Source organism: Pholcus phalangioides, unplaced genomic scaffold (assembly GCF_987345545.1).
Source record: "Pholcus phalangioides strain wild (caught in Gottingen) unplaced genomic scaffold, Ppha-v1.0 ptg000039l_1, whole genome shotgun sequence".
Lineage (NCBI taxonomy): Eukaryota > Metazoa > Arthropoda > Arachnida > Araneae > Pholcidae > Pholcus > Pholcus phalangioides.
Genome location: NW_028301625.1, coordinates 26020635 through 26045446, shown reverse-complemented (window position 1 = coordinate 26045446; position 24812 = coordinate 26020635). Strand labels below are relative to the sequence as shown.

The following is a 24812-nucleotide window of genomic DNA, read 5'->3' as shown; positions in this document are numbered from 1 at the left end:
CAATTTATTACATTTGTATTATTTGGCAATATTTTGATGATTGTTTTTCACTTAAAAAAAGTTACATGAATTTTTTTGGCAAGATTTGGTAAAAAACACAGAAAAGGTAGAACAAAACCAAGAAAGTAGGACACTTTACTAAAAAATAGGACAAGTGATTACAGATAATCCCTCACTTTATGCAATTTCACTGTAACATAATATTTTTAAAAGTTGTAAGAAATTGCAACCTGCAAAATTTGGTCAGGAGTTTGATTTTAATTCAGAAAATGTGCTTGAAAATTAAAGACATGGTATAGTTGTAATGACAAAATCAGTTGATTTGAGCACATAGAGCACAAATATGCATGAAACACTTGAAACCTATTATAAGAAATTTGATAATATAAGAATACCCATAAAAGACAAATGGTTTTGAAAAGTGACCTGGTAAATGGAGTGACACATTATAAGTTATCCACTAATGAGGTTTCACTTCTTTCATATCAATAGCAAAAGTATGAATAGTATTTTTTTATTTATTGAAAGAATTATTTCAAGATTTTATACGACAATAGCACACATTATGGGGGGAACTCACCTTTTACAACTATGTGTTCTGGTTGAAGCCTCAAAGAATTTTTCTGATGATACTCTCTGGAAATAAAAGAATTTCAAATGAAAATGAATTGAACCCATATTTCAAAGTACTTACTGAAATACAGTGGTGCAGCCAGTGTAGGAGCAAAATTTAGAAAAGCATAATTTTTCTGTTCCTGATATAAACCGATTGGCGCGTGCCGAAAAGTGTTGTATGTGTGTGTGTGCAACTAATGTATTTGAGAGTGTTGGAGGCATTTTAAGTGCTTCCTCAAATTTAATCGAAATTGGACCTCATGAGAGCTTTTAATAAAATTCCTGTCAACGAAAAAGATATTAAAAAAACAGCTGTCATTACTCAGGTAGGACTCTTCAAATGTACTCGCATGACCTTCAGTTTAAGAATCGCAGGCCAGACCTTTCAGGGACTTGTAGATGAAATCATTTGTGGTCTCAATTGCTGTGCTTAGCTTGATGACATTTTAGTGGCTAACAAAAATACGAAATCATGAATTTGCAGAAAATTTTAGAGCATCTAAATTATAAAGCCGAAACGGATATAATTTAGTGAGTAGTTTTCCGGAGCCATGAGGATGATGCAGCAGCTACGACCCACTCCTGATTTCTCTCGTGTATCATCTACTTATTACTGTGTAACGTCTCATTTTTATTATGTGAATACATATTTTATATGTTCGTGAGGTCTTCAACCTCTTTTTACATGTCACCTGGCTTCCCGATAAGCTTAAGAACAAGAGAGAGGTAAAAAATAAGATTTTTCTGTGTCCATCCTTCGTTAGAATTGCATCAGAATAATGTTGTTTATAAGGAGCATGTGGTATGATAAGTGATCAGTAATCCATCCTTTGTTCAATTCTTAAAGAGACAGAAAGAAAAAACTGGAATTTTTGAGAATCCTGTGGCTTCTGATGATTGGGGAGGTTCCTAGACAAATCAGTTTGGGAGACTGATTTAGATGTCCTCTACCACCCATTAAAGGCTGTAGGTGTAATTTTGATACACCCCTTAACACTAGAAAGACCCCAATATTTTGTTCTACCTAGAAGGACCCACACTATTCAAAATGACCAGAGGTTGATCTCAACTGCAAAATCTCAATTTTCATTTTTATGTTGAAATGTAGATACGAGTGTAGGTAAGAGTTTTCCAAATAAATTTTGTAATTAAATTTCATTTTTAGCCCCTTTGCTTCAATGGCACACACATGTGTACCTATTTTTAATGGCTTTTAATGATTCTTTTTCAAGTTAAGATTTATGGTGTACTTAAAGTTACTTAATTTTTTATCATTTTTTTAAATGCCATTTTGACATATAATGAACACAAATCAATCAAAAAACATTTTTTAATGGTCAGTTTTGGCTTAGGTTTGAAGATATAATACCTATATATCACATACACAATAAGTTCCTCATTGCATAACTGATGAAAAAATATTTACATTCTAAACATTATAATTGCAATTGTATTTGCACATCACACTTTCTGCACTTTTTGAATGTTACCGGTCAAATTGATTAATGATGGTCCTTCTAGGTATAACTAAAAATGTCTCGGCTGATTTTTTATTTATTTTTTTAAATTTATGATAACTGGACAGCGTAATATTCAATCACTTTTAGCAAAAGTCGTGAAATTTCAATACTCCAAACAATCTGTGAAAATCGAGTGAGAAGATTGAAAATGGTCAAAAGGACCAGTGTGTTCCTTCTAGTGTTAAAGCAGTTTTTATGAGCTTTTTTATGCATATAACATAATATTAGAAAAATGATAATAGGAAAGACTATTTTTTTATATAATGCCGAGGTAAACTCATAAAGAAAAGTCTACTGGTCTCTGCCAGGAATCGAATTCAGTCCTCTTGCAAACAAAGTGCGCTATCCCTATGCATCACAGGAGACCCAACCATTCCTTTTTTTATTTGCACACTGTGGCATGATGCACTGAAAAATAGAGGCTTGGTAGCCTATCTTTACAATTTTTTATTTCAAATCAACCTCACTACTACTGCCACCTGGAGGTCATTTGCTGAAGTTAAGAGGCTACTGAGCCTCTACTTTAGCGCATCATGACACAGTTGGTATGTAAGGAAAGAATGGTGTCTCCTGTGGTGTTTTCTGATAGCATGCTTGTTTGGTTTGCAAGAGGGCTGGGTTTGATTTCCAGCAGAGACCAGTAGATTTTTCTTTCCAAGTTCACCTCAGCATAATATCTAAAACAAAGTCTTTCCTTCATACATTAGGCCGAGAAAAAATAAAAAATAATTTGTCTCGCTAAAATTTCTCACTACTTGAATTATGCGTTTAATTGACATATCAATATATATATACCTCACAAATAGAAAATTGAGCAGTATTATCAAACAAACTTTGTTAATTTAACCCTTCAACTACCATATTATGCAAAATAGAGCAAGAAAATAGTGAATATGAAGACAATAATATAATTAATCATGTAAATTATTTGGTAGATCATTTTTTAATTATAATTGAGGACAAAAATCCCTGTTTCTCAAACAATTAGTACATAAAATATGAATCTAGTACTTTAAAGTTCCAGTCAGTAAGGGTAAATGAGCAATGCTGTGTGTGCTGGTATACAAGTAGTTGGAGATGTCGGTTGTAGGTGTCTTACTTACACCAACACAGCATATAATAAAATAAAAATTCAAATCTCATAATTACTCAAGTAGATGTGTTTGATCTGCTATCAACTTGTCCTTTTCAAATATTTCTTGCTCCATAAACCTACTATTTTTCTAAAAAAAATTAATAACACTGAAAATGAGTTACAGTTAAAAATGATTTAAATACAAAAAAAGAGGAAAGACAATTTTCAACTATTTATAAACAACAAAACTGATAGAAAATAATTTAAGTCAAGTTTTTAACATGAGTGAAAATCAGGGCTTGACAAATCTCATGAGGTCACCAGGGCAACCAATAAATTGGTATTGGTGTGATTACTAGAACCCCTTATTATTTGCATATTTTGGTCTATTTTAGTATTAATGAATAGAAATGCATAAAATTTGGGAATTTTCAGAATACGTGTATATTTTTGAAGTTCTAAAAAAGTAAAATAACATTTTTATAACTTTACCAATGAATATTGCTCATAATATATATGTGGCTACATTTTTTTCCTCCGCTCACGAAGAATGATTGGTAAGAAAGTGTTTGTACAGTGAAACCTGTGTAAAACAGAACGTTGAGAGACTGAAATTATTTTCTACTCCAGACAGGTTTCAATTTTATACAGGTGCACATAAGAATATATATGCAGTGACTTATTTCTATTGTTTTGCAAAACTTCAATTTCGAGAGCATCACCCTAACTGCTATAAACTAATGAGTGTTAAACAGAGACATGAATATTATTATTTTGAATTTTTTCACATTTTTTTGTTTCAAGTTACTAAACATTTCAAATTTCATGTGCTAATACTAGTTAAAATTCAATATACAGGATGGTAACTATTGACCACCCAATAATTACACATGTGATTTTTTTTGAAAAACTAATACAGAAAAGTGTTTTCTGTTTTAGGATCCAACGAATATTTAATGAGTTACGGTTCTTTGAATTTTTGTGATGTGTCATTTTTCTAATGGTCAGTTACATCCAACACACTCAACAAAAGTAAATTTTTCCGCCAGCAGCAGGTTGCCAATTCTTGGAAATGAACTGAAATATTCAATCCCATTAGAAGCCAAGTTCAGCCTCCTTTCACGATTGGTGCTTTTTCTCTCAATATACTGTGATAGTACGTGCTAGTTTCATCTACCATATTGGCAAATTTATCACCATATTTGTAAAGTGTTAGCCAAATGAGATTTACTTGAAAATTTTTTAAACCAAATCCACACTTTTTTGCCAAATTGTGTCAATTTGTTCTCTTTCACTATCAAGTCAAATTTTTTGAGGGAAGGTCCATACAGTGCATTGTGTTTACTAAGCGATCATTTTTATACGCTGTTGTTTTAATCTGATTACATATTGATCAATGAAACAAGACAACATTTTTCCAGTTATTTCAAAATTTCATTGAAACGGTCATGTGTAAAAAACTTCAATGAAGATAGCAAAAACGGTAGCTTGACAAAGATGACTTGTAAAAACAGTAAAATAATAACAACGATTTGATCAGAAACTTGCAATCAAAATATTCATTTTATGAATCGACCGACGTATTCAAAATAATTATAATGGTTTAGAATATTTTCTATTGATTATTCATCGAGTCCTATTTTCATACTGATTTTTGCATGTTGCAATGAAAATTTTTCATTTCCCTTTAACTGCAACTGATTTCTATCGCGATGAAATATTAATAAATTTTTACTATACCTTTTCACAAAAAAAAAAAAAAAAAAAAAAATGGACTACTTTGAAACTTTTATTCCAGCCTGCATGATTCAAGCAGAACTTGGTAATTTTTTCAGATGAAGGTTTATTCCAAGGCGAAGAATAAACCTTCATTTTAAGATTATTAGATAAAATTATTTATTTTTGTGGCGCTAGGACCAATTAAGTCAAACTACTCAAACTTAGCCAAAACAAGTGACCAATTGAAAATAATTGTGCTTGTCATGTCAGGAAAGGAGGTAATTGTCTTAACAAAGACAGACTTAAGAATGTCGTCATCCTAGGCACCATTAATTTTGCCGCCCCTTTGCTTTTATATGTGTATTTCGTTTAATTTTTTTGAGAAAAATCATGCTTACTCCTCTCACAGTTTTCAATTTTCGAAATGAAAGCCATGTCTTTACTGTCTGTTGCTCTATAAATATGGTTTTGAGTAGGAGCCTACTGTTTCATACGCACATTCATAACATAAATGAGATGCCGTAAAAAATTTTAAACTGTGATTGATTTCATTCATTATGTTTGTTGTGTTACTCAGTTAATAGTGTAGCAGAATTTCAATTGGAAGCTGTGTTGCAACATGTAAATCTTCCAAAACTTCTGAATCGGAACTGGAAAAAAAATCTCATCTTAAAATTGTTGGAGATGATTTATTCATTTAAGGGGTGACCCCTGAAGTCGAATTTTTAAACATGATTAAACAATATCTCATTCAATTGTGAAAATCAAATGCAAAAAATTTCGTGTCAATCGGGTTAGTTTTTTTTTTCCAAAATAAAATAAAAAATTAATGAATTATAGTGTAGATGTGAGACATGAACACGAAAAAATGCTTTGAACACAATTTTCACAAATTGAAATTTTTGAGCTCATTGTTTAAGGTATGAAAAAAAACCTACTACACCAAAAATTCTGAAATTTTCCAGAAATGTTTATATGGCATGTTTTAGTAAGGTGAACCCTGAATTTTATGAATTTTAAAGTTTGAAAAAAATGTATAAATTTCAAAAATCTGAGAATTCAATGTTTAAAAAATACTTGGGTTAGCTTCTAAATCTGAGGTTTATTTTACTAACACATGGCGAGTTTTACTAACACTTTGAGCAAAATTTCAGAATTTTTAGGGCAGCAGTAGTTTTTTTTAAAATCTTATAAATGAACTCAAAAAATCTACAATCTAAGAAAATTGTTATTATTTACAACAGCATAAAAATCTGAAAAGTGCATACACACACACATACAACAAAAGAGGAAAAAGAAACTGGTTTACTTTCTCGATTTCTTAGGGATATATCATTGTTTAGTTAAAAAAAATGCCAAGTTAAACATTTGGTGAACGGTAGGTGAGGTCATCAATTTTTGAAGTGTCATCAATTATGGGTGAAATCAAATTTTCCATACATCAGTTTTTCACAAGGAATCAAGTGCATAATTATTGGGTGGTCGATAGTTAACACCCTGTATATATATATAGAACACCTGAATACCAATAGAATGAACACTTGCTTTTTTCAAAAGTGAAAAATTTTAACATTTAAAATAAAAAAAATACAGAAATTGCATGCCTTTTAAAAATACAATTTAACCTCACTATAGTGAACTGGGATATAGCAAACTCTTGGTTATAGTGAACTTTTTCAGTGCTCCCATCTAAACACATATGTAACAGACTTTATTTTCAACGCTTACAGTGAACTGCTGAGAAAATGAAATTCTGCTTATAGTGAACTGATATGTTCTTCTCCACAGATTTTTTTCCAGTTTTTCAAAAGGTAAGCTTACACATATTAGGATCCCGAAAGAAAGCATTCCTTGACTTCTGTGGCAAATCCCACTTTCACCCTCCTTGCCGTTTCTAGGAATCAACCATTGGTCCATTTTTACAAAACTCCACTCTTTTCAAATCACCCGTAGAAAAATAGTGAAACAGACCTTACTACAGGAAGCAGTTAGTTATGCGTATTTTGGAAAGGTATGAAATGTGTGTTTGAACATCTTTCTTTTGGAAGGAATCGTTTTGCTGGAGATTCTTGGAGACAAGTAACAGATGTAAAAATTTGCAACTGCTTTTGATACGCGGGTCTTTGTAAGAATGTATTGAAGCAAGAAAGAGGCAGTATTTTGGATGACGGAAATGAAAACCTATCGATTGTTATATGGCTGGAAAAGCATGGTGTAAATCTTTTTCCTAGAGATGAAATTGAACACTTCAGATCTTGTGATAATGAGGTGTGTGCTTCAGATATTCCTACCGATGATGCCATCGCATCCGAAGTAAAGCAAAAGAACGATGCTGAAGAAGATCCCTTATCCTCAGAAGAAGAAAGTGAAATGTCAGTACCTTAAATTTCTGAAGTGAAAGTGGCTGCAGACATTCTGGTTACTTTTTTTTTCTATGGAAAATGTGGACAAAAAAAATTGAACTCTTTCTTAATCATCGATAAAAAAATTAAAGAACTTAAAAGCGGTATGTATTCAATTAAAAATAATTTTTTTCCATAGGATGTAAAAATAATAGAAAGTAATACCACTTCAAAATTCTTCCTTTCTAATATTTGATTGTCTATTTAGGTGATTAATAATTTATTAGTAAATTGTGTGTTACCGCAATGAATGCTTCCAACAAAACCATCATCAAATGCTAAGAAATATCAATGTTTCAACAAATTTGGATGTAGTGAACATTGGATAATAGTGAACTTTTTATTGGGTCTGCAGACGGTAACAGGGTTCAATTGCATTGACAATGAGAAATCAACAACCAATATCATTTGTGAAAGAAAGATTCCACATCTCTGTAACACTTAAATTGTCCTTTTTTGCTTCTATGAACTCTATTTTTTTGTTCAAATTCAATACAGTGCATATTTTGCCTATAATCCAAGCTCTAGTGGAATATAAATAAGCTCTACTAAAATATAAACAATATATAAACAAGCTCTACTAAAGTAGAGACTACAGACAGAGGCTTATGCAAGGAGAAACACAGGAGTCCATGCCCATCCAAGACCGATCAAACATCAAAAATATTTTCAAATATAGCTGACAAGTCAGACAGCTGATCAAGATTCAAAAGCACAGACATCCAAAGCAGAGTATACCATAAACGTAAGCCACAGAGCAATCAGTGCTGCTGCAGAAATATTTTTTCGAAAAATTATGGAAAAAACTCTTCCATGTGAAAAAATATGTAAATTTTTATTGCAGAGCATTTCTGCCAGATGAGAGCTCATTGTAAAACAATACAAAACATTCTGCTTTGAAAGAATGTTGGCAAAGTTTTGAAGTATATTTACTTACTTTTGTGGTGGCCAAACAGCGCAAAATCTTTCAACTAAAATACTAAGAATGCCTTGAATGCCCAATATCATTCATCAATAGAGCAATCAACACAGAGTTTGAAATAAAAATATTTTTGTAATTCGTTTTTAAAACTTCCAATATGACTTACCTTTAAACTAGCTAGCTCTTCTCGAATATGCAAGACTTCAGTTTCTTTCTCTTCTTTTAGCCTCTATAAGTAGAGAAATGAGAAGAAATTTTTTTTTCATTATGAAAATTTTTTAAAATAATTCATCTTATTAAGTAAAGGTATCATAGTTGGCATGCAATTTTTTTTTAAATATATACAGTGAAACCTGTATAAAACGGAAGGTCAAGAAACTGAAATCATTTTCCGTTTTAGACAGGTTTCTGTTTTATAGAGGTGCACATAAAAATATATGCAGTGATTTATTTCTATCGTTTACAAAACTTGAGTTTTGAGAACATTGATCATTTTTGTCGCACCACGGTAATTTTTTGCACACGAGGGCTAATTAGACTGGGACCTACAATTTATTGCCAATTCCGAACGGCAGGCTTGTTTGAGTTTTGAGAACATCACCCTAACTTCTATTAACCAACAAGTGTTAAATAGAGATATGCATATTATTATTTTAAATTTTTTCATGTTTGCTGTTTCAAATAACTACACATGTGCTAATAGTTAAACTTCAATATAAAATGTTCTGCTGGATAGCAGTAGAATGAAAACTTGCTTTTGTCAAAAATGAAATTTTTTTAGTATAGTGAAACCTCGATATGGCGATATTCTGCGGACCAATAAAAATATCGCTTTAGAGAAATTATCGTTACACAGAGAAGCAAAATTATCGTTACACAGAGAAGCAAAATTATCCTTACGTGTGATCAAATTTATGCTGTTGTCACCTTTTCTACATCGACACTGTTAGTACTATCTGAAAATGTGCTTTTATGTATTTATTCGCTACAAAAAATTGTAATTGATTAATTTATTATAAAAAATTTACTAAGATGCCTTGCCCCTGTAAACAAGTTTAGAGCATTTCACTTTCATGTCTCCCAGAAAGTAGCAATACTAATAACTTACTTTAGCTCTCTGTGATTTTTTAGTGCAAAATATTGATGCTATCAGATGCCTTCAGAAAAAAGAAAACAAGTGACGAAGTTAAAATTGAATTTAAAATGATTTTGAGCAAAATATAAAAAATATTGTTTTATAGCGATTTTTCAAAAATCTAAAGATATTGTTAGAGAGGGATTAATTGTAATAAAGGATATCATTATATTGAGTATCATTGCAGCGAGGTTTCACCATATTCAAAATAAAAATTGAGATATTTCATACCTTTTAAAAAAACAGTGATAATGAGATCAAAAACCAATAATGATAATGCTTGTGAAAGAGATTCTACACATTTGTAACATTTAAATTTTGCTTTTTTATGCCTCTATGAACTCCATTTTTGTGTTCAAATTCAATACACATTTCTTGTTGCTGGTGGCCATCTTTATACTGAATGAAAATCTCTGCAGTAGCCAAAATACGGTATCATTAAATTGTGAACAATAATTCAATCTCCCTCGCGTATTACTCTCCCAAAATTATCAAACTTTTTTCAAGAAATAGGAATGTTTTCTAACAAAAGTCACCATTTCCATCATAAATGAAATGCTAAACAAGCTTTTACTAAATTTTGAAGAGTAAATCCACTTCCTCTCAAGGCTGATCCCCAGAACCAGTTCAGGTAACTAGTAAGCATTTATAGTTTTTTCAAGAAGTTAAAGAGTTTGCCTAACAAAAGAGGGAATCAGTAAGATATAACTTTCTTCCCATCCAATGGACGAAAACTTCCACTTGGCCAAAAATTCTTTCTGTTTTAGCAGGTTTTGTATATATATGAATAGACTAAATATGCCTTGTTTCCGCGTTAGACAGTTTCCGTCTTAAAGAGGTTTCCTAATATTGAAAAAGCATCAATTATTCACTAGACTATATATTTGTTCTGCTTAAGACAGGTTTCCGTTTTATACAGTGTCTGTCTTAGACAGGTTTCACTGTATAAATAAATTTAGGACTTATTAAGGGCTTTCCAAAAAAGGGGCAGGGGAAGGCTCTCAAAGAAATCACTCATTTCTACATCCAAACCTCACGGCAGCCCAGAAATTATAGTTACACTCTACTAGGATTTCATTGTTATATGTATAGCTACCTGAAATTTTTTAATACAGTGAGGTATCATAGTTGGTAATTATATAAAAAAACCTCCAAACCTCCTAACAACAGCCACTAACAGGACAATGAAAATAGGGTTTTTATTGTGGTTACTAGTGTTCAAAGGTTCTAATTTCTAGAAAAGTAGAAAACGTTGACTTTTTAAATTAAAAAAAAAATCTGTACTGCAAATCAATGGAAAGAAAGATAGAGAGAAGGTTCGTTCCTTTCTCTTTTCCCCTTAATTATAATCCAGACTTGCCAACCTCAGAAGAAAAAATCCTACACTCTATCCATAAAAAAGGGTAATGTGGCCCGTTTTCTAACTTATAGGAGGAAAAAGAGGTGGGATACCCCGTACTTAGGAAGTTATATAACTATAATCAGAAAAAGTAATTGTGTGCTGCATGAGAAAAGATGATATGGTTTAATTAAAAAAAACATTCTCAGGAAGACAACAGATTCAGTAAAAAATTTGTTCGCTTGTGTCTATCTTTCGACATTTTGCACTACTAAAACGAAATATGATTTCACTCACTGGGACACACAGTCCCCTGATCATGTGAAAACATTAAAAATAAATAAAAATTCATTAGATGGATGCTAAAGTACTGAAAATCATCATAACTCAAAATTTAACATTCTAGTCACCTGAATGATTAATATTAATAGAACTTCGTATAATAGAATAATATCGCACTGGAATCAAGTGCATTATTTTTAGTCCAAAATTTCCGAAAATCCTGACAACTCCCGACCCTGAATAACTCAATAATAAAAAGTAATTTTATATTTCAGACATGGTAAAATTTTGACTATACTCAAATACCGAGAAAATAATGGTTTATATTATTGTAAATCTATTAAAAATGCATGAATTATGAACTCAATTTTTGGCACAAGTTCATTTAGAAAATTCTACCTGAATTAAAAAAAGTAAAATGCTATATAATTCATGAAATTATAAATGGTTAGGATGGCATGCAAATTTCAGAAAAATACTTATCCATCAAATGGATACTAAAGGATTCTCGGGCATCACTCAGTATACTGTCTAATACAGAGGCGGCTTGAGACATCGTTTTGGCAAATAAGCTGTATCAGTAAAACTGCTGTGAAAATTCCCAACGGTGTTCCACACATGGAAATGAAAAGTTAGGAGTTTTTAAGGAGTTTGTAAGGATGTGCGAACCCTGCATAGGTTATTTGTCTTGTATACCTTGTCTCCCAGGGGCAAATTTTTAAACTCTTATCAGCTAGGATCAACCTCCTCCAGACCAACCGTGGCCCCTGCTCTGTCCCCCTAGGGGATATAAGCTGGTTCATCTCAGGAGACATGGGCCACGGTGGAAAAAAAGGATCAACCATATAGCATTGTTACATTTGTAATTCTTTTATTAACTCAAAATCTCGAAGACTGTTCTTGTTACCATCTCTCCAGGAAAAAGCACTCGTATGATTGGAAGAAAGTTGCATGAATTTTTGAAGTTGTATGCAATTACGAAGAAGTTCTAGCAAAATTTAAAGCTTTTGCAAATGTGGTGGGAATTTTTTATAATTATATCTGCATCAATCTCTTCATTGTTGTCATCATGCATTTCCTTTGCGATATTTTTGTAATTGTTGTCACTCAGTAATCAAACTTCGATTTTGATGAAAATGAAATTGATAACTGCTTTTTGTTTTACCCTCTTCTGAAATGTAGAGAAGCAAAACAGGCTGGAATGACAAGTACATATTCAACATGCAGGCTCTAGCAAAAACAGAAATGTGCCACCTTTCTAAAACACTTGCTATTGCAGCACAAAGATGACAAATATAGTTAACCATAATAGCTTCTTTAACAAAAATCTCTTTAGAATCTTTGTAAAGTGTGGGGAAAGAAAAGCCAAATAATCCAAATTTTCTGCAACTCAAAACTAAGAGGTCTGTCGCATAAATGAAAAAGTCGTATATATAAATAAATGAATTAGAAATATCATTATTTTCCTACATCTTTGGCCAGGAGTGGAAAAATCGTCTTATAACTGAGAGAAACATAAATGAGAGGGTGTGTAACTGAGAGATTACTGTATATTATTTACTATATTTCAAATTGGTATTTTTTATTTTTATTGTAAGCATATAGTACTAACAATACTTTAAAGTACTGGATTAATTAATTGTTTCAAAATTTTTTATTTTTAGTCTTTAGTTTGAGTTAAAATGACCCACCAAAAAAATTTACATGATAATTATTTCATTTTCTCATAATGTGGTAGATAAAGGGTTAACGAAAGTTAAAAACTTTTCATGTAATGGCCACAATTTCAAAATGTTCCATCACCCCAATTTCTTTATAATGGTTTTCTTTTCTCAACTTTTCCCAAGATTTGATAAGCCCTTTCTATCAGGGTTTAAGATAGATAAAAAATTCCTTTCACAAAAAAGCAAAAATGGGAGGAAAATCTTTAGCAAAATGCTACAATGTTAATGATTGATGGTTGGATGTCTACTCGTTTCATACCTCCTGTATGCATTTTTGCAAAAGTGGCTACTACTTCTTTCGCATTCTAAGATTTTTTTTTGCATTTTGCAAATAATGTGACCGTAGCTTAAACCCTGCTTTCTATTTAGGTAGACACTGACATGATTTCCAAAAATTTAGTGTTGTTCTCAATGCTCTAATTGAGTAATCACACGTATAGAAAATTTTAGGCACAATACCAATTTTTTAGTAGCCATGGTAATCTGGGATTTGTCAAGCCCTGTAAGTGCTTTATATATCTATAATTTCTCATTATTGTTTACCTTCATATTGGCCAGTTCTTCCTGAAGGCGCAAAAGCTCATTTTCCTTTTCTTGTCTTGATTGCTGGAAATAGAAGTATGATTAAAAGATTTACCCTGCACAAAATGAAGAAAACTAAAATTATTTTGTTAAAAAAAAAAATAGAATATTCAAAACAAACCTGTTTAAATGCTCTTTCAAGCAATTTCAAATTTTTTGAAAGTTAATAACTAAAAATTTTTGTTTGGAAGATATTTCCAACCCAAGGTTGTGGACCTATTGCTCGCTGTGGCAAAAATTTATCAGAAGTGAAAACTTGCTCACATTTGAGTCTCAAAGCTGGGAAAACCATAGAAAGCCAACCAACCACCAACACTGTGCAATCATGGAGATAAAACTTAGGCTTTCAAAAATTGTAGCAATCATGATACCTAAATTCTATTTTACCCAAACAACCAGACAGTGGCTAAGGTGCTGCAAACAGGGATGTCAGAACATATTTTAAATTATGTGGCCATAAATGATTTTTTCTTCAAATTTGTCATTACATAGTTCTTTCCTATTAAAATTTTATACAAAACTGTGCTTTTTAAAAAAATATCTTGCAACTTTTTCATTTGCAAAAAATCATTAAAATGTGTCCACCTGACCTCATGTTTTGATTATATATAAAGTTGGGATATAGAGGGATGAGCTTCTGATGTCAAGAGGGACTATCATTTAAATCAGTGGTTCCCAACCTGTGCTCCACAGAGTCTTTAGGGCTCTGTATCAGAATGTCTACCATGTACACATAGGAAAATTCTGTAACTTTTCCTCGACTTTTGTCCGACCAAATGAGCTTTGCTAGAGTCTTTAATTATAACAGTGATATCAAGGACAAATCCCAGGCAGCCATTAAATTTGAATTGGCACCTGAAATTTTATATGTGGTTACTTAATTGGAATTAGGATAACACATTTTTTTTTCTGGAATTTATATCAGCCTATCATGGAAATGGGTCGCTATGTTCTGGAAAAGTTAAAAGAAACATTATTTTCCAATCTGTGTTTTTCAAAAAAAAAAGTTCGACTCCTAAAGAATTGTTCTGGCACCTAGATTTCCTTTGCCATTTTGCTAAACCCTGGTGATACCCAACATGGTGCTCATTGAACCATTGTGCCTGGAAATGAAAAACAAGTCACTATGTATTAATGGTAACAACTATGCTACAGTTAATGAAGTAGTAGTACTTAACAATTAAAATTTGAATATTTGAGGCCACCGTCCTTACAAAAAAGTACACAAAAATTTCTCCACATCTAGGAAAAATTTCTTTTATTTCTTCAGCACCACAGTCATTTTATGCCTACAATGGCCAGATAAACCAGGATATACTGTTTATGGCCGATTCTGGTTTTCTTTCATAACTGAGAGGATGGTTCTGAAACGGTGTAAGCAGGGCCGTCTTAAGAGCATCATGGGCCCCCGGGCCAAGTGATTTTTCTGAGGCCCTACCAAGCAAATTCTTGAAAATTTCAACCAGATCTCATTTTTAAGAGGCCCCTTTTCTCTTGAGGTCCCCGGGCCGTGCCCGGGTAGGCCCATGCCTTAAGATGGCACTGGGTGTAAGGACCTATATAAGTGAGCCATGCATATTAAAAATATTTCCTGTGCACAAAAAACTACTAAACAGACTATTGATCAATATGAACTCAGGTCCATGCTAGCCATGAATCATAGCAATCATAGGCTCACAACAGAGCAAAAGAGCCTAGAACAACATTGAATGGAGTGAAGTGTGAATGATCGAGCAGTTTGTTGCATGTGGAGCTCATGCTAGTACCAATCATCTGGCCAGACAGTGACGCATGTCAGATGAAAAGAACACCGTCCAAATAGAATGGCCCACGCATTAAGATAGCATTGTTACAGGGTCCTATTTTGCTTTTCCAAGAGTGGCCCATTAACCATTTAAAGGCCGAACTATGAGCAAAGTCACCTATTATTTTGAAATTTGGAATTCAAAGTCCTTTTGCATGCCTATACATAAATCAAATTTGAAGAACATTTTTTTCTTTGTTTTTCACGATGTTCCATAAATGGAACATCCCTTGTTCATTATGCCAAGGTGTATTGTGTATGCCAAGTGCTAATGTTCCATAAATGGAACATTGGCACTTGGGGAGAGGTGTAAGCAGAAACTGGTGTATTACCTATATTCTCATGATTATTCATTTCTGGAGTAGAGTTATCAGATGAAATATTCTATTTTCTACGACAAATTCAAATTCACAACACATACCAATTTTTTTTTACATAAAAATGTGTTAAGAAAATTAAATATTTTTTCTAATGTCCGTGATAAAAAAAAGGAAAACATCTTTGATGGACCCGTTTGTCACATTGGTAGCATTTATACATGATGTTTTTTTGCAAACTGCACACCGTCCTTGCGTCACAGACACAATATAATGGCCATCAGATGACCTGGCATCTTTTTTCAGTTGACAACGTGGACCTGGATGAATAATTAACATCTCCTTTGTTTGTAGAAGGTTCATTGTCACTTTTCTTTGGAATTCCAAATGTGAAATATGATCCGCTTCTCGCAACTCTGAATGAATTATCCAACGTGCTATAATGGTCATGTATGGTTTACAATGGTCGTATGGCAAATATTTTCCAATGGAATCCAGTGCTGAGGATTTGATTGGATTCTAGAAAGAATTTTTTTTTAATTCATGCAATAGTTGTTTTTCCCCGGATTGATCAAAATCTTCTCGCTTTTTCTTGAAGCTTTCACATGAGCATTGCATTTAAGTTTTGCTCCTTTTTTCTGGCATAGTTTGCAAAAGTAATAGAATTTCATACATGTTATGTACGGCTTATCACAAATGTGATGCGCATATGTGGCCATATGCTTTCTCTGTGTATGTTCGCCCGACTCTGGTTCACAAGTATGGGCTGATCCAGGCATAGTCCGGGGGGGGGGGGGGGTCTAATGTCTTCATGGTGCCTACATGATAAAATTCTGGGACACTATAATTTTCGAAAGTATGTAAATATGTAAGCTGTTACTTCCATCCAAATATTGCCCCCCCCCCGAATATAACTTCGTACGTGAGAGAGCGGGGTTGGCACGATCTTAAAATCACGGCCCAGTTTAACCTTCACAAGAGGGAAGCTCATTGGACTCTAGAGACATGACAGTCTTGATGGACACTATGACAGTCTTTGTTTATAAAAATTTCGCTTTCACTATAAATTTGTTCAAAAAGAAAATAGTTGGTATACTTAGAAATGGCTTCCTCTGCTGGGTGAGGTTGTGGGCCCAGGCAAACACGGGTTCCAAGAAAGAAGTGAGAAGAAAACATGGTCTAAAGAGGGTTACGGGAGAGGGTAAAGGAGTTAAGAAACACTGGTATCAATTATGCTCTGCATAAATAAACATTATACTGTATTTGGTTTTCTGATGTAGGGCTATCCAATCACATGGGATAATTGAGGTTCTGCTGTATTGTACTTGAGTAGTGATAAAGAGGTAAAGATAAACAAATGAAAAATAAAATTAAAAAAATTCGCCTATACTGTAAAAAATTAAAATCACTGAAAAACCAAGATGTCACAATTCGGGGGGGAGGGGATCCTGTTTATTTCTGTCTTGTGCATTCAGTGTTTCGCAGTCAATGAGATGTAATATGATGTAATTTTCATGCCAAAATAAAAGTGAATGACAGTACATATCCTACAATCGAGCGATAAGAATTTCTATTACAAGCTAAAAACGAGCCTTTTAGGTGGGGCATTTGTTTCTGAAGAGCATCCTTCTTTATGCTTTCTGAAAATTTCTCTTTATTTACAAAAGGATTAAGGCTTCTTTGAACCGACCATTCAAAAGGAGCTTGTCAAACATCTGTATCTGCTAAGTTAATTGAAAATTATCCCCTTCCACCGAAGAGGCAGAAGCCATTTTGTTGTTTCCAATGCCCAGCGCTGTTGCGAATACAATGGTCATTTTATGGAGAAAATAGAGGAGTATATGCTATGCCAGCTTAGTGATTCTTTATGGGGGGAAAGCAAGGCAGTATATTTATGGCCAGGACCATTTGGAAATCGAAAAGTTCACATGTAAAAGTATGGCCCGGACCGTTTGGAAGTTGTCAACTTCACACGTACGTAGACATGCAGGACCACCAGTCGGTTAACAAGGTTTGACTATTTAGTCATTCATAATTGCATAATTTTAATTAAATTGAGTAAATTTAATTAAATTTTAGTTTTGTAATGGATGAAATCCATCGCCCACATTTATTTTTGTAAGCAGCTGGTAAATCCAGCAGTTAATTTCACTAAGCAGGAAGCAGGGCTGTCTTAAGAGCATCATGGGACCCTGAGGAATTCTTCTGAGACCCTACCTGGCAAATTCTCAAAAAATTAAAAACTTCTGATTTTTCTAAGGCCCCTCTTCTCTTGAAGTCCCCCGTGCTGTGTCCGAGTGGCATTAAGACAGCATTGGCAGGGAGTCCACGATGTTATAATATTGATTCTAATCGGTTCTCAGCTATTTGATTGATGTTTATTAAACAGTGATTTCATTAGATGACAGGTACTATTTTACATTTTTATTAAAGATTTTTTTTTTTTTTTTTTTTTTTTAAATTCACAAGTAAAATTCAGCAGTAAATATTATACCTTTTCAGTTTCTTTCTCTTTCTCCAGCTGTTCAATTTTTGACAGAAACTTCTGAAAAAGCGAATTAAAAATGGTTCCAACTCAATGAATCAATGATGAAATTATAAGAAATTAAATACTGTAAAATTTATTCAAAGTTCAAGGTCCTTACCATTGGCATAAGCAAAGGGGGGTTTTGGGGTTCTAACCCCCCCCCCCAAGCCAAGATTATAGCGTTGTTTTGCAGGAAATATGTAACACCCCCCCCCCTTGAGAAAATTCTGCATATGCCTATGGTCACTACAAAAATGAAAATCTAATTCATCAATATCGTGTCTGTAATTGACCACAAATTGAAACTTATTCATCAATATTTCATGGGTCTGTCCAGCAAATATTTAGGTGCTTTCCGGACATTTCTCATTGATAATTTTTGTCGCACCACTGTCATTTTCTGCACACGAGGGCTAATTAGACCCCCCCCCCCGGGACCTACAATTTATTGGCGATTCCGAACAGCAGGCTTGTTTTTTATACTCATCGAGAGGTGTGTGCGCTAACCACTCGATGGGGGACTCCCTGTGGTAGCAATTTTCTGGACATTTCTCAAAATTATGAATCTGAAAAATGGTCTCTTCACAAAACAGTGTGTGAACGACTGAATCGTACAAACTTCCAGAACCTAAAATGGGTCTCACATATTTTTGCCCCTCTCCCCGTGAATTTATTGATCTCCTAGAAGAACTTTTCCCCCATAATCACATTGAAAAAGTAGTTGAGTTTGCATTAACAAAACTATAAATTTGACATTTCATTTACTGTTGTTTTACGAAAATTAACTACAGTGGAGCTTTATGAAATGATACGTCAAGAGACAGAAACAATATTTTGTTTGAGACAGGTTCAAATTTCATAAAGGTGCACATCAAAGCACTAATCATCTCAATGAGACTATATTTTGATTCTATTCAAGATAGGTTTTTGAATCATACAGTGTTTGCCTTACAAAGTTTCACTGTACAGTAGACTGTCACTAATCTTGGTTGAGCAACAAAAGACATCGGGTGGTATACAATCTCAATGCATTCCAGCTGAATGATGTTAAAATAGGTATTGAATTATCATTAAATAGTGAAAACTTCTAAATTAGCATTATGAATTTGATTTATACATATATACAGACTAGTCATTTTTGAAACAGCTTACTATCATCAGACCCTTTTTGTTTATTAATACTGTGTGGCACATTGCACACAGGCAAGAATAAGGCTATGGACACACAGGAGTGTTTTCCTGCTTAACGCAAACCTGTTTTCGAGCAGCTTTTACCCCCTGGTCACACGAGAGCGTATTTAGGATGCGAACACAAGTTTTGTGACGTCACAATGTCAGCTCCTTATTGGTTGTCTGTCATAAACGCCTTATGACCATTACATTACTACGATAGCCAGACGCTGTCATAAGCGCCTTATGACCATTACATTACTACAATAGCCAGACGCTGCCCCTTCGCGAAGGGGCCAGCCCAGTTGACCCGGTCAATGTCCGAAATTCGAGCTTTCACTGGCCCTATATCGATTCCTATGATTCGGGGTCACCGACCCGTTTTTTTTGTGTGATAATTATGGCCATTTATAATTAGTTTGTTTTAATTGATTTATTTAATTTTTTGAAATTAATAAGCAATTAGTTTATTTTAATTTAAAAAAACAGATTTTTTTTTTTTTTTTTTTTTTAAATGATATTTTCATATCCTGGCCTGGATTATATGCAAATGCATATGTACATATATATTTGCATATTTTGGCCTTTTTAGCATTAATGCATATAAATGCATAAAATCAAAAAAATTTTCAGAATAAGTGCATATTTTTAAAGGTTTATTTAAGCTTAATCACTTTTTTTAATAACGTTTCAAGTAAATATATTGCTTGTAATATTTTCATAACATATTTTTTTCCGGAGGTGGGATTTAGTGAATTAAGAGATATGCTTGTAATACAGTATTTTCCAAATATCAATCATTTTATTGTAACGCTATTTCTAGAGAGATATGTCATAAATGTTTAATTTTTTTTAGAAATAGCGTCAAAATTATTTTGTTATTGGAATTTTTGTTACTGGAACAGCTTTTTTAAGGGTATTTTCTCATTTTTGGTACATATTTCGGAATTTTTTGTTTTTCAGGATATTTTAGTGCATATTTTGAGTTTTAATGCATATCTTGGCATTTTTAAGTGCATATTTCGCCACTTTTTTAGTGCATATCATCCGGGCTCTACTGATGAGTAAATTTGAAGGTTTTTGACTGAAGTGTAAATAACACGTAAATAAACAATAGACTTATTTAAAGTGATTTTATTACAATGCGACCATTAATTAGCGTATTGGATTGATTATTGAAACACAAGGTAAGTTGCTATTATTATTATTTTAAATCCTGTGTATAATACACAGCCACGGATTATATATATACATGGGTTTTTCTTTCTTTCTTCAAATTTCGCAAGCGGATTATGCGCCACCGCGGATCATACGCAGGAAAATACGGTACAATAAAACGGTTGATATTTTGAAAATACTGTATTGCAAACATATCTATTAATTCATTGAATCCTACCTCCGGTCATTTGATCATTTTTGTCGCACCACTGTCATTTTCTGCACACGAGGGCTAATTAGACCGGAACCTACAATTTATTGCCGATTCCGAACGGCAGGCTTGTTTTTCATACTCATCGAGAGGTTGGTGCGCTAACCCCTCGATGGGGGACTCCCTGTGGTAGCAATTTTTGCTGCGGTCAAGTCGCCGTTTTTTGTTGTACCCGTGTCAGGAAAGTTTTCTGACAAGGACGAACTGGGTCCTACCTCCGGAAGAAAAATTCTGTTTTTAAAAAAAAAAAACCAACTGTTCAAGTACAACTGCAAATATCTGATAATCAAAATGCTTTCATAAATTTTATTGTAAAGATTTTCAACCCTAGATAACTAAACCTAAATCAGTGTTACTCAGTAACTAATCTTTTAGGTAGTCTATTAGATGAATGTTTAGTTATATATATCTGGGGTTAAAAAAGTATAAAAAAATTAAGACAAATTACCTTGTTGACAACCTTTTGCAGAATATGCTTTTCTAGCCACACCTTTCCCAACTTTTCATACTTATTTCTGGAAAACATTATTTAAAAGAATTGGGTAACAAGGAAAAACACATCAATATTCACTAGAAATATAAAAGATGGAAATCAGCTGGAAACATATTTAATTAAAAACATGAAACTTTCTGATCTTGCTTTTCATTAATTACAAAAAAGTCTAATAGACATTAAAATTACCTTTTCAGGGGGTGTGTCTAGATTTCTTTTCATAGGGTCTAGCTTTTTCTGAAAATATTCTTTATTTTTGTGGGAATCGTCATTAATTTTGTGAAAAATACTTTAACATGTACAAAAAACTGCAAAATTTTGGTTTTTTGGGGCCCTTTATAAGTCGGGGGCCCCGGGCATGTGCCCGGTGCGCCCTCCGTTAAATCTGCCTCTGGATGATGCGATACGCTTATGACATATAAAGACACTGTATGTATGTAGCAGGCGCTTTACTCGGGAGTCCTCAAGTGTATCCAAACAAGACAAATGAGTTGGAAAATACTCTAAGGAAGAGGAAAAATACTATGGAATACTAAAAATATACTATGGAATACTAAAAATATACTATGGAATACTAAAAATATACTATGGAATACTAAAAATATACTATGGAATACTAAAAATATACTATGGAATACTAAAAATATACTATGGAATACTAAAAATATACTATGGAATACTAAAAATATACTATGGAATACTAAAAATATACTATGGAATACTAAAAATATACTATGGAAGAGGAAATAGATCCATATGTCCAAATGGTTAAAGAGACTCTCCCAGCTTCATTGAAAAGACAGGAAAAACTGAAAGAAGTGCAACTTGCTAATAAAGTTTGTCAAAAACTTCCATCATATGCAATGAAGGGATTGCCGACAAAGAAAGATGTCGATTCCTTTTGTCTGCCTTTCTGGCAACATGATTATGAAATCTCCATCCAGGATGGGATAGTGATGAGAGGCTGTATAATCATTATTCCTCGATCACATCGAGGTGAAGTTTTGAATCGGATTCACAACGGTCATCTTGGAATTACAAAATGTATAGCTAGGGCCAGATTTTCAGTCCATTGGCTTGGAATAAGTAAAGAAATCGAGGAAAAGGTGAAAAATTGCCTAGCTTGTATTCAAGAATCTAAAAACAGACACCTCTCATTCTAACATGGAGGGGGAACTGAAACTAAATTCTACATTATAACACTCGCAACAAATCCCTTGTCTAAATCAAACAAATAATCAAAGATTACTAGATATTACTTTTTACCACATAATTTAACTGAATTTCATTAAAAATGCAGGGAAAAAAATTGGTTTTAGTTCAGTCAAAATAAGAATGCATGGCATGTTTTCGGAAAATTTCACAAAATTAGCCAAATGCATGCAATGATTTTAAAAAAAGTAATTAGGTTGGATGGCAATTGTTACTTGATTGAGTAATAATAATTATTTTTTAATTGAAAATTCATTTAATTTAGCTACAAAAGCTAGTTCTTGTTGATTACCAACCACTACCGCGAAGAGGAAACTGAAACTAAATTCTGTGCTAAAAAAAAAATCTCAACAAATCCTTTGTTTGAATCAAACAAATAATCAAAGATTACTAGAAACTATTTCTCATCATACGATTTAACCGAATTTTATTATAATTAAAGGGGGAAAGGTTTTATTTCAGTCAAAATGTGAACATATATAGCGTGTTTCCGGAAAATATGACAAAATTAGCCAAATGCGTGATTAAAAAAAATAAATAAGTTGTTTATTATAAATAACAACAGTTATTTATTTATTTATTTATTATATTTAACAGGCAATATTTTTCTCGATTGATTAATAATTATTTCTTAATTGGCAATTTGTTAAATTTAGCTACAAACGCTATTTCTTGTTGATTGCACAATACTACCATAGAGGCGAATTGAAACTAACTTTTTTGCTAAACAATTCAAAATACAAGCGTGGTTACAATTGAAAAGAATAATCAAAGATCATTAAAAATTACTTGTCACACATTGTGGATGAATTTCGTGAATGCTTTTCAAACTAAAATCTGTTTCGCTAAAAGAAAGTCAAAACCACGGCCCAAACGCTTTTCTCAGGGAAACAAAATTTTGACGTCGTTAGAGCCAAAGCGTATTAATAATACACGCTTTCTTTAATACGCTTTGGTTAGAGCTCAATGCGCGCGAGGGAACTAGGGATTTTTTTGGTTTTGAAAACAATCCGGATATTCTTCGATTTTCCCTCTTATTCAGTCTATCGTTACTGTATCTCTACTTTTATTGACCATATGATCCGTATTTTCCGGGACATCTCCACAATTTACGCCCAGAGCAGGGTTTCTCTCCCGGGGATCCAAGCAGTGCCGTCTTAATGCATGGGTCCACCCGGGCACGACCTGGGGGCCTCAAGAGAAGATCGGCCTCACAAAAATGAGAACTAATTGAAGTTTTCGAGAATTTTCCAGGTAGGGACTCAGAAAAGCCAATTGGCCCGGGGCCCATGATGCTCTTAAGACGGGCCTGGATGATCCAGTACTTAAAATACAACCGGGAATTTCCCGGGAATCTGAACTCATTTCGTGGGATCCCGAAAGAAGAAGAAGGTTGAAGCAGATCACATTTCGGTACTGAATTACACTTTAAAAGTTTGATAAAAGTTCTTTTATAAAACTTGAAAAATGCAACCAATAAGGGCATCTATTACATTTGATCCAATGCAACATATACGCTTATTGGTTGCATTTATCAAGTTTTATTAAAGAACTTTTTAAAACTTTTACAGTGTAATTTTGGCCTAAGAAATTTTTATCACTAGAAGCATGCATATTTTAAAAGCTGCAATCAATAAATTTTATGCAAAATATACAGAAAACTAGATGTTGTGTGAAAATGCTTATTTATTTGTTTTTTTGTAAAGATATTTATTTCATTAAGAAAGAAAAATTCATCTCTGCCTCTACCGGGAATCGTACCCACATGAGTGCTCTCACCACTAAGCTACACTTGCATTCGATTCCCGGTAGAAGCAGAGACGAATTTTTCTTTCCTAAAAGAAAAATCAATGTCTTTCCAAAAAAAAAAGCATCTTCACAACAACATCTGTAAAGAAAACGAATTTTCTATATATCTTGCATAAATAAGTTGAGAGGGACATCATGTGTCACATATAATAAATGTTGAATAAAATTAATCGTATTAATAGATAAATTATTAAATTATACCAATATGAATTACACACAGTATATTTAACCCTTTAGGTGGCATTGAAGAGATACCTCGTCAATCTCTTTCCTCTTATTTTAGCATTGACAAGCCTAGACATTTTGTATAGTTGAGAAAATTGTCAGCAATCTGACGGACAGTGGGAATCCGGAATAAATAAGCCACTTGAATTTGGCTTTTTTTTCTATTCATTTGAATTCATTTATTTATTTAACAAGTCAGTCACCGAAAAGTTGTAAGTGCAGTACGTGAAGTTTTTTTGCAACAGCAAATATCTTTCTTTCAAAACTAATTCAATGAAATGTTGTTTTTTTTAAATAAAAAGTATCCTAACTCATATTGTTAGAGGGATTGTTCTAGAAATACTGAAATTGTTCCAAAAAGGAAAAAAACTCGATTTTTTTCGTAGTTTGGTCAATTTTTCTGAAGTTTTTTTTTTAATTACATTATTTCCAACAGTATTGCAGAAAAGTTTATGCAGCGATAATTCTTCTAATTATGAGAATATATTATGATGCAATATAATTATATAGG

General features: G+C 33.0%; 1 protein-coding gene across 1 annotated transcript in view; it reads right to left on the bottom strand.

Moving 5' to 3' along the window:
- LOC149065765 (uncharacterized) overlaps nucleotides 1–23210 on the bottom strand; it is a 31782-nt gene extending 8572 nt beyond the window's left edge. Inside the window, exons 1-7 of the mRNA XM_089253964.1 lie at nucleotides 23057–23210; nucleotides 21011–21077; nucleotides 17931–17981; nucleotides 13277–13339; nucleotides 8420–8482; nucleotides 3285–3358; nucleotides 581–636 (exon numbers count right to left, since the gene is read on the bottom strand). Coding sequence (XP_089110090.1) covers nucleotides 581–636; nucleotides 3285–3358; nucleotides 8420–8482; nucleotides 13277–13339; nucleotides 17931–17981; nucleotides 21011–21077; nucleotides 23057–23067 — 385 coding nt within the window. The 5' untranslated portion in view covers nucleotides 23068–23210. The remainder of the gene's footprint in view (nucleotides 1–580; nucleotides 637–3284; nucleotides 3359–8419; nucleotides 8483–13276; nucleotides 13340–17930; nucleotides 17982–21010; nucleotides 21078–23056) is intronic.
- Nucleotides 23211–24812: the final 1602 nt, after the last annotated feature.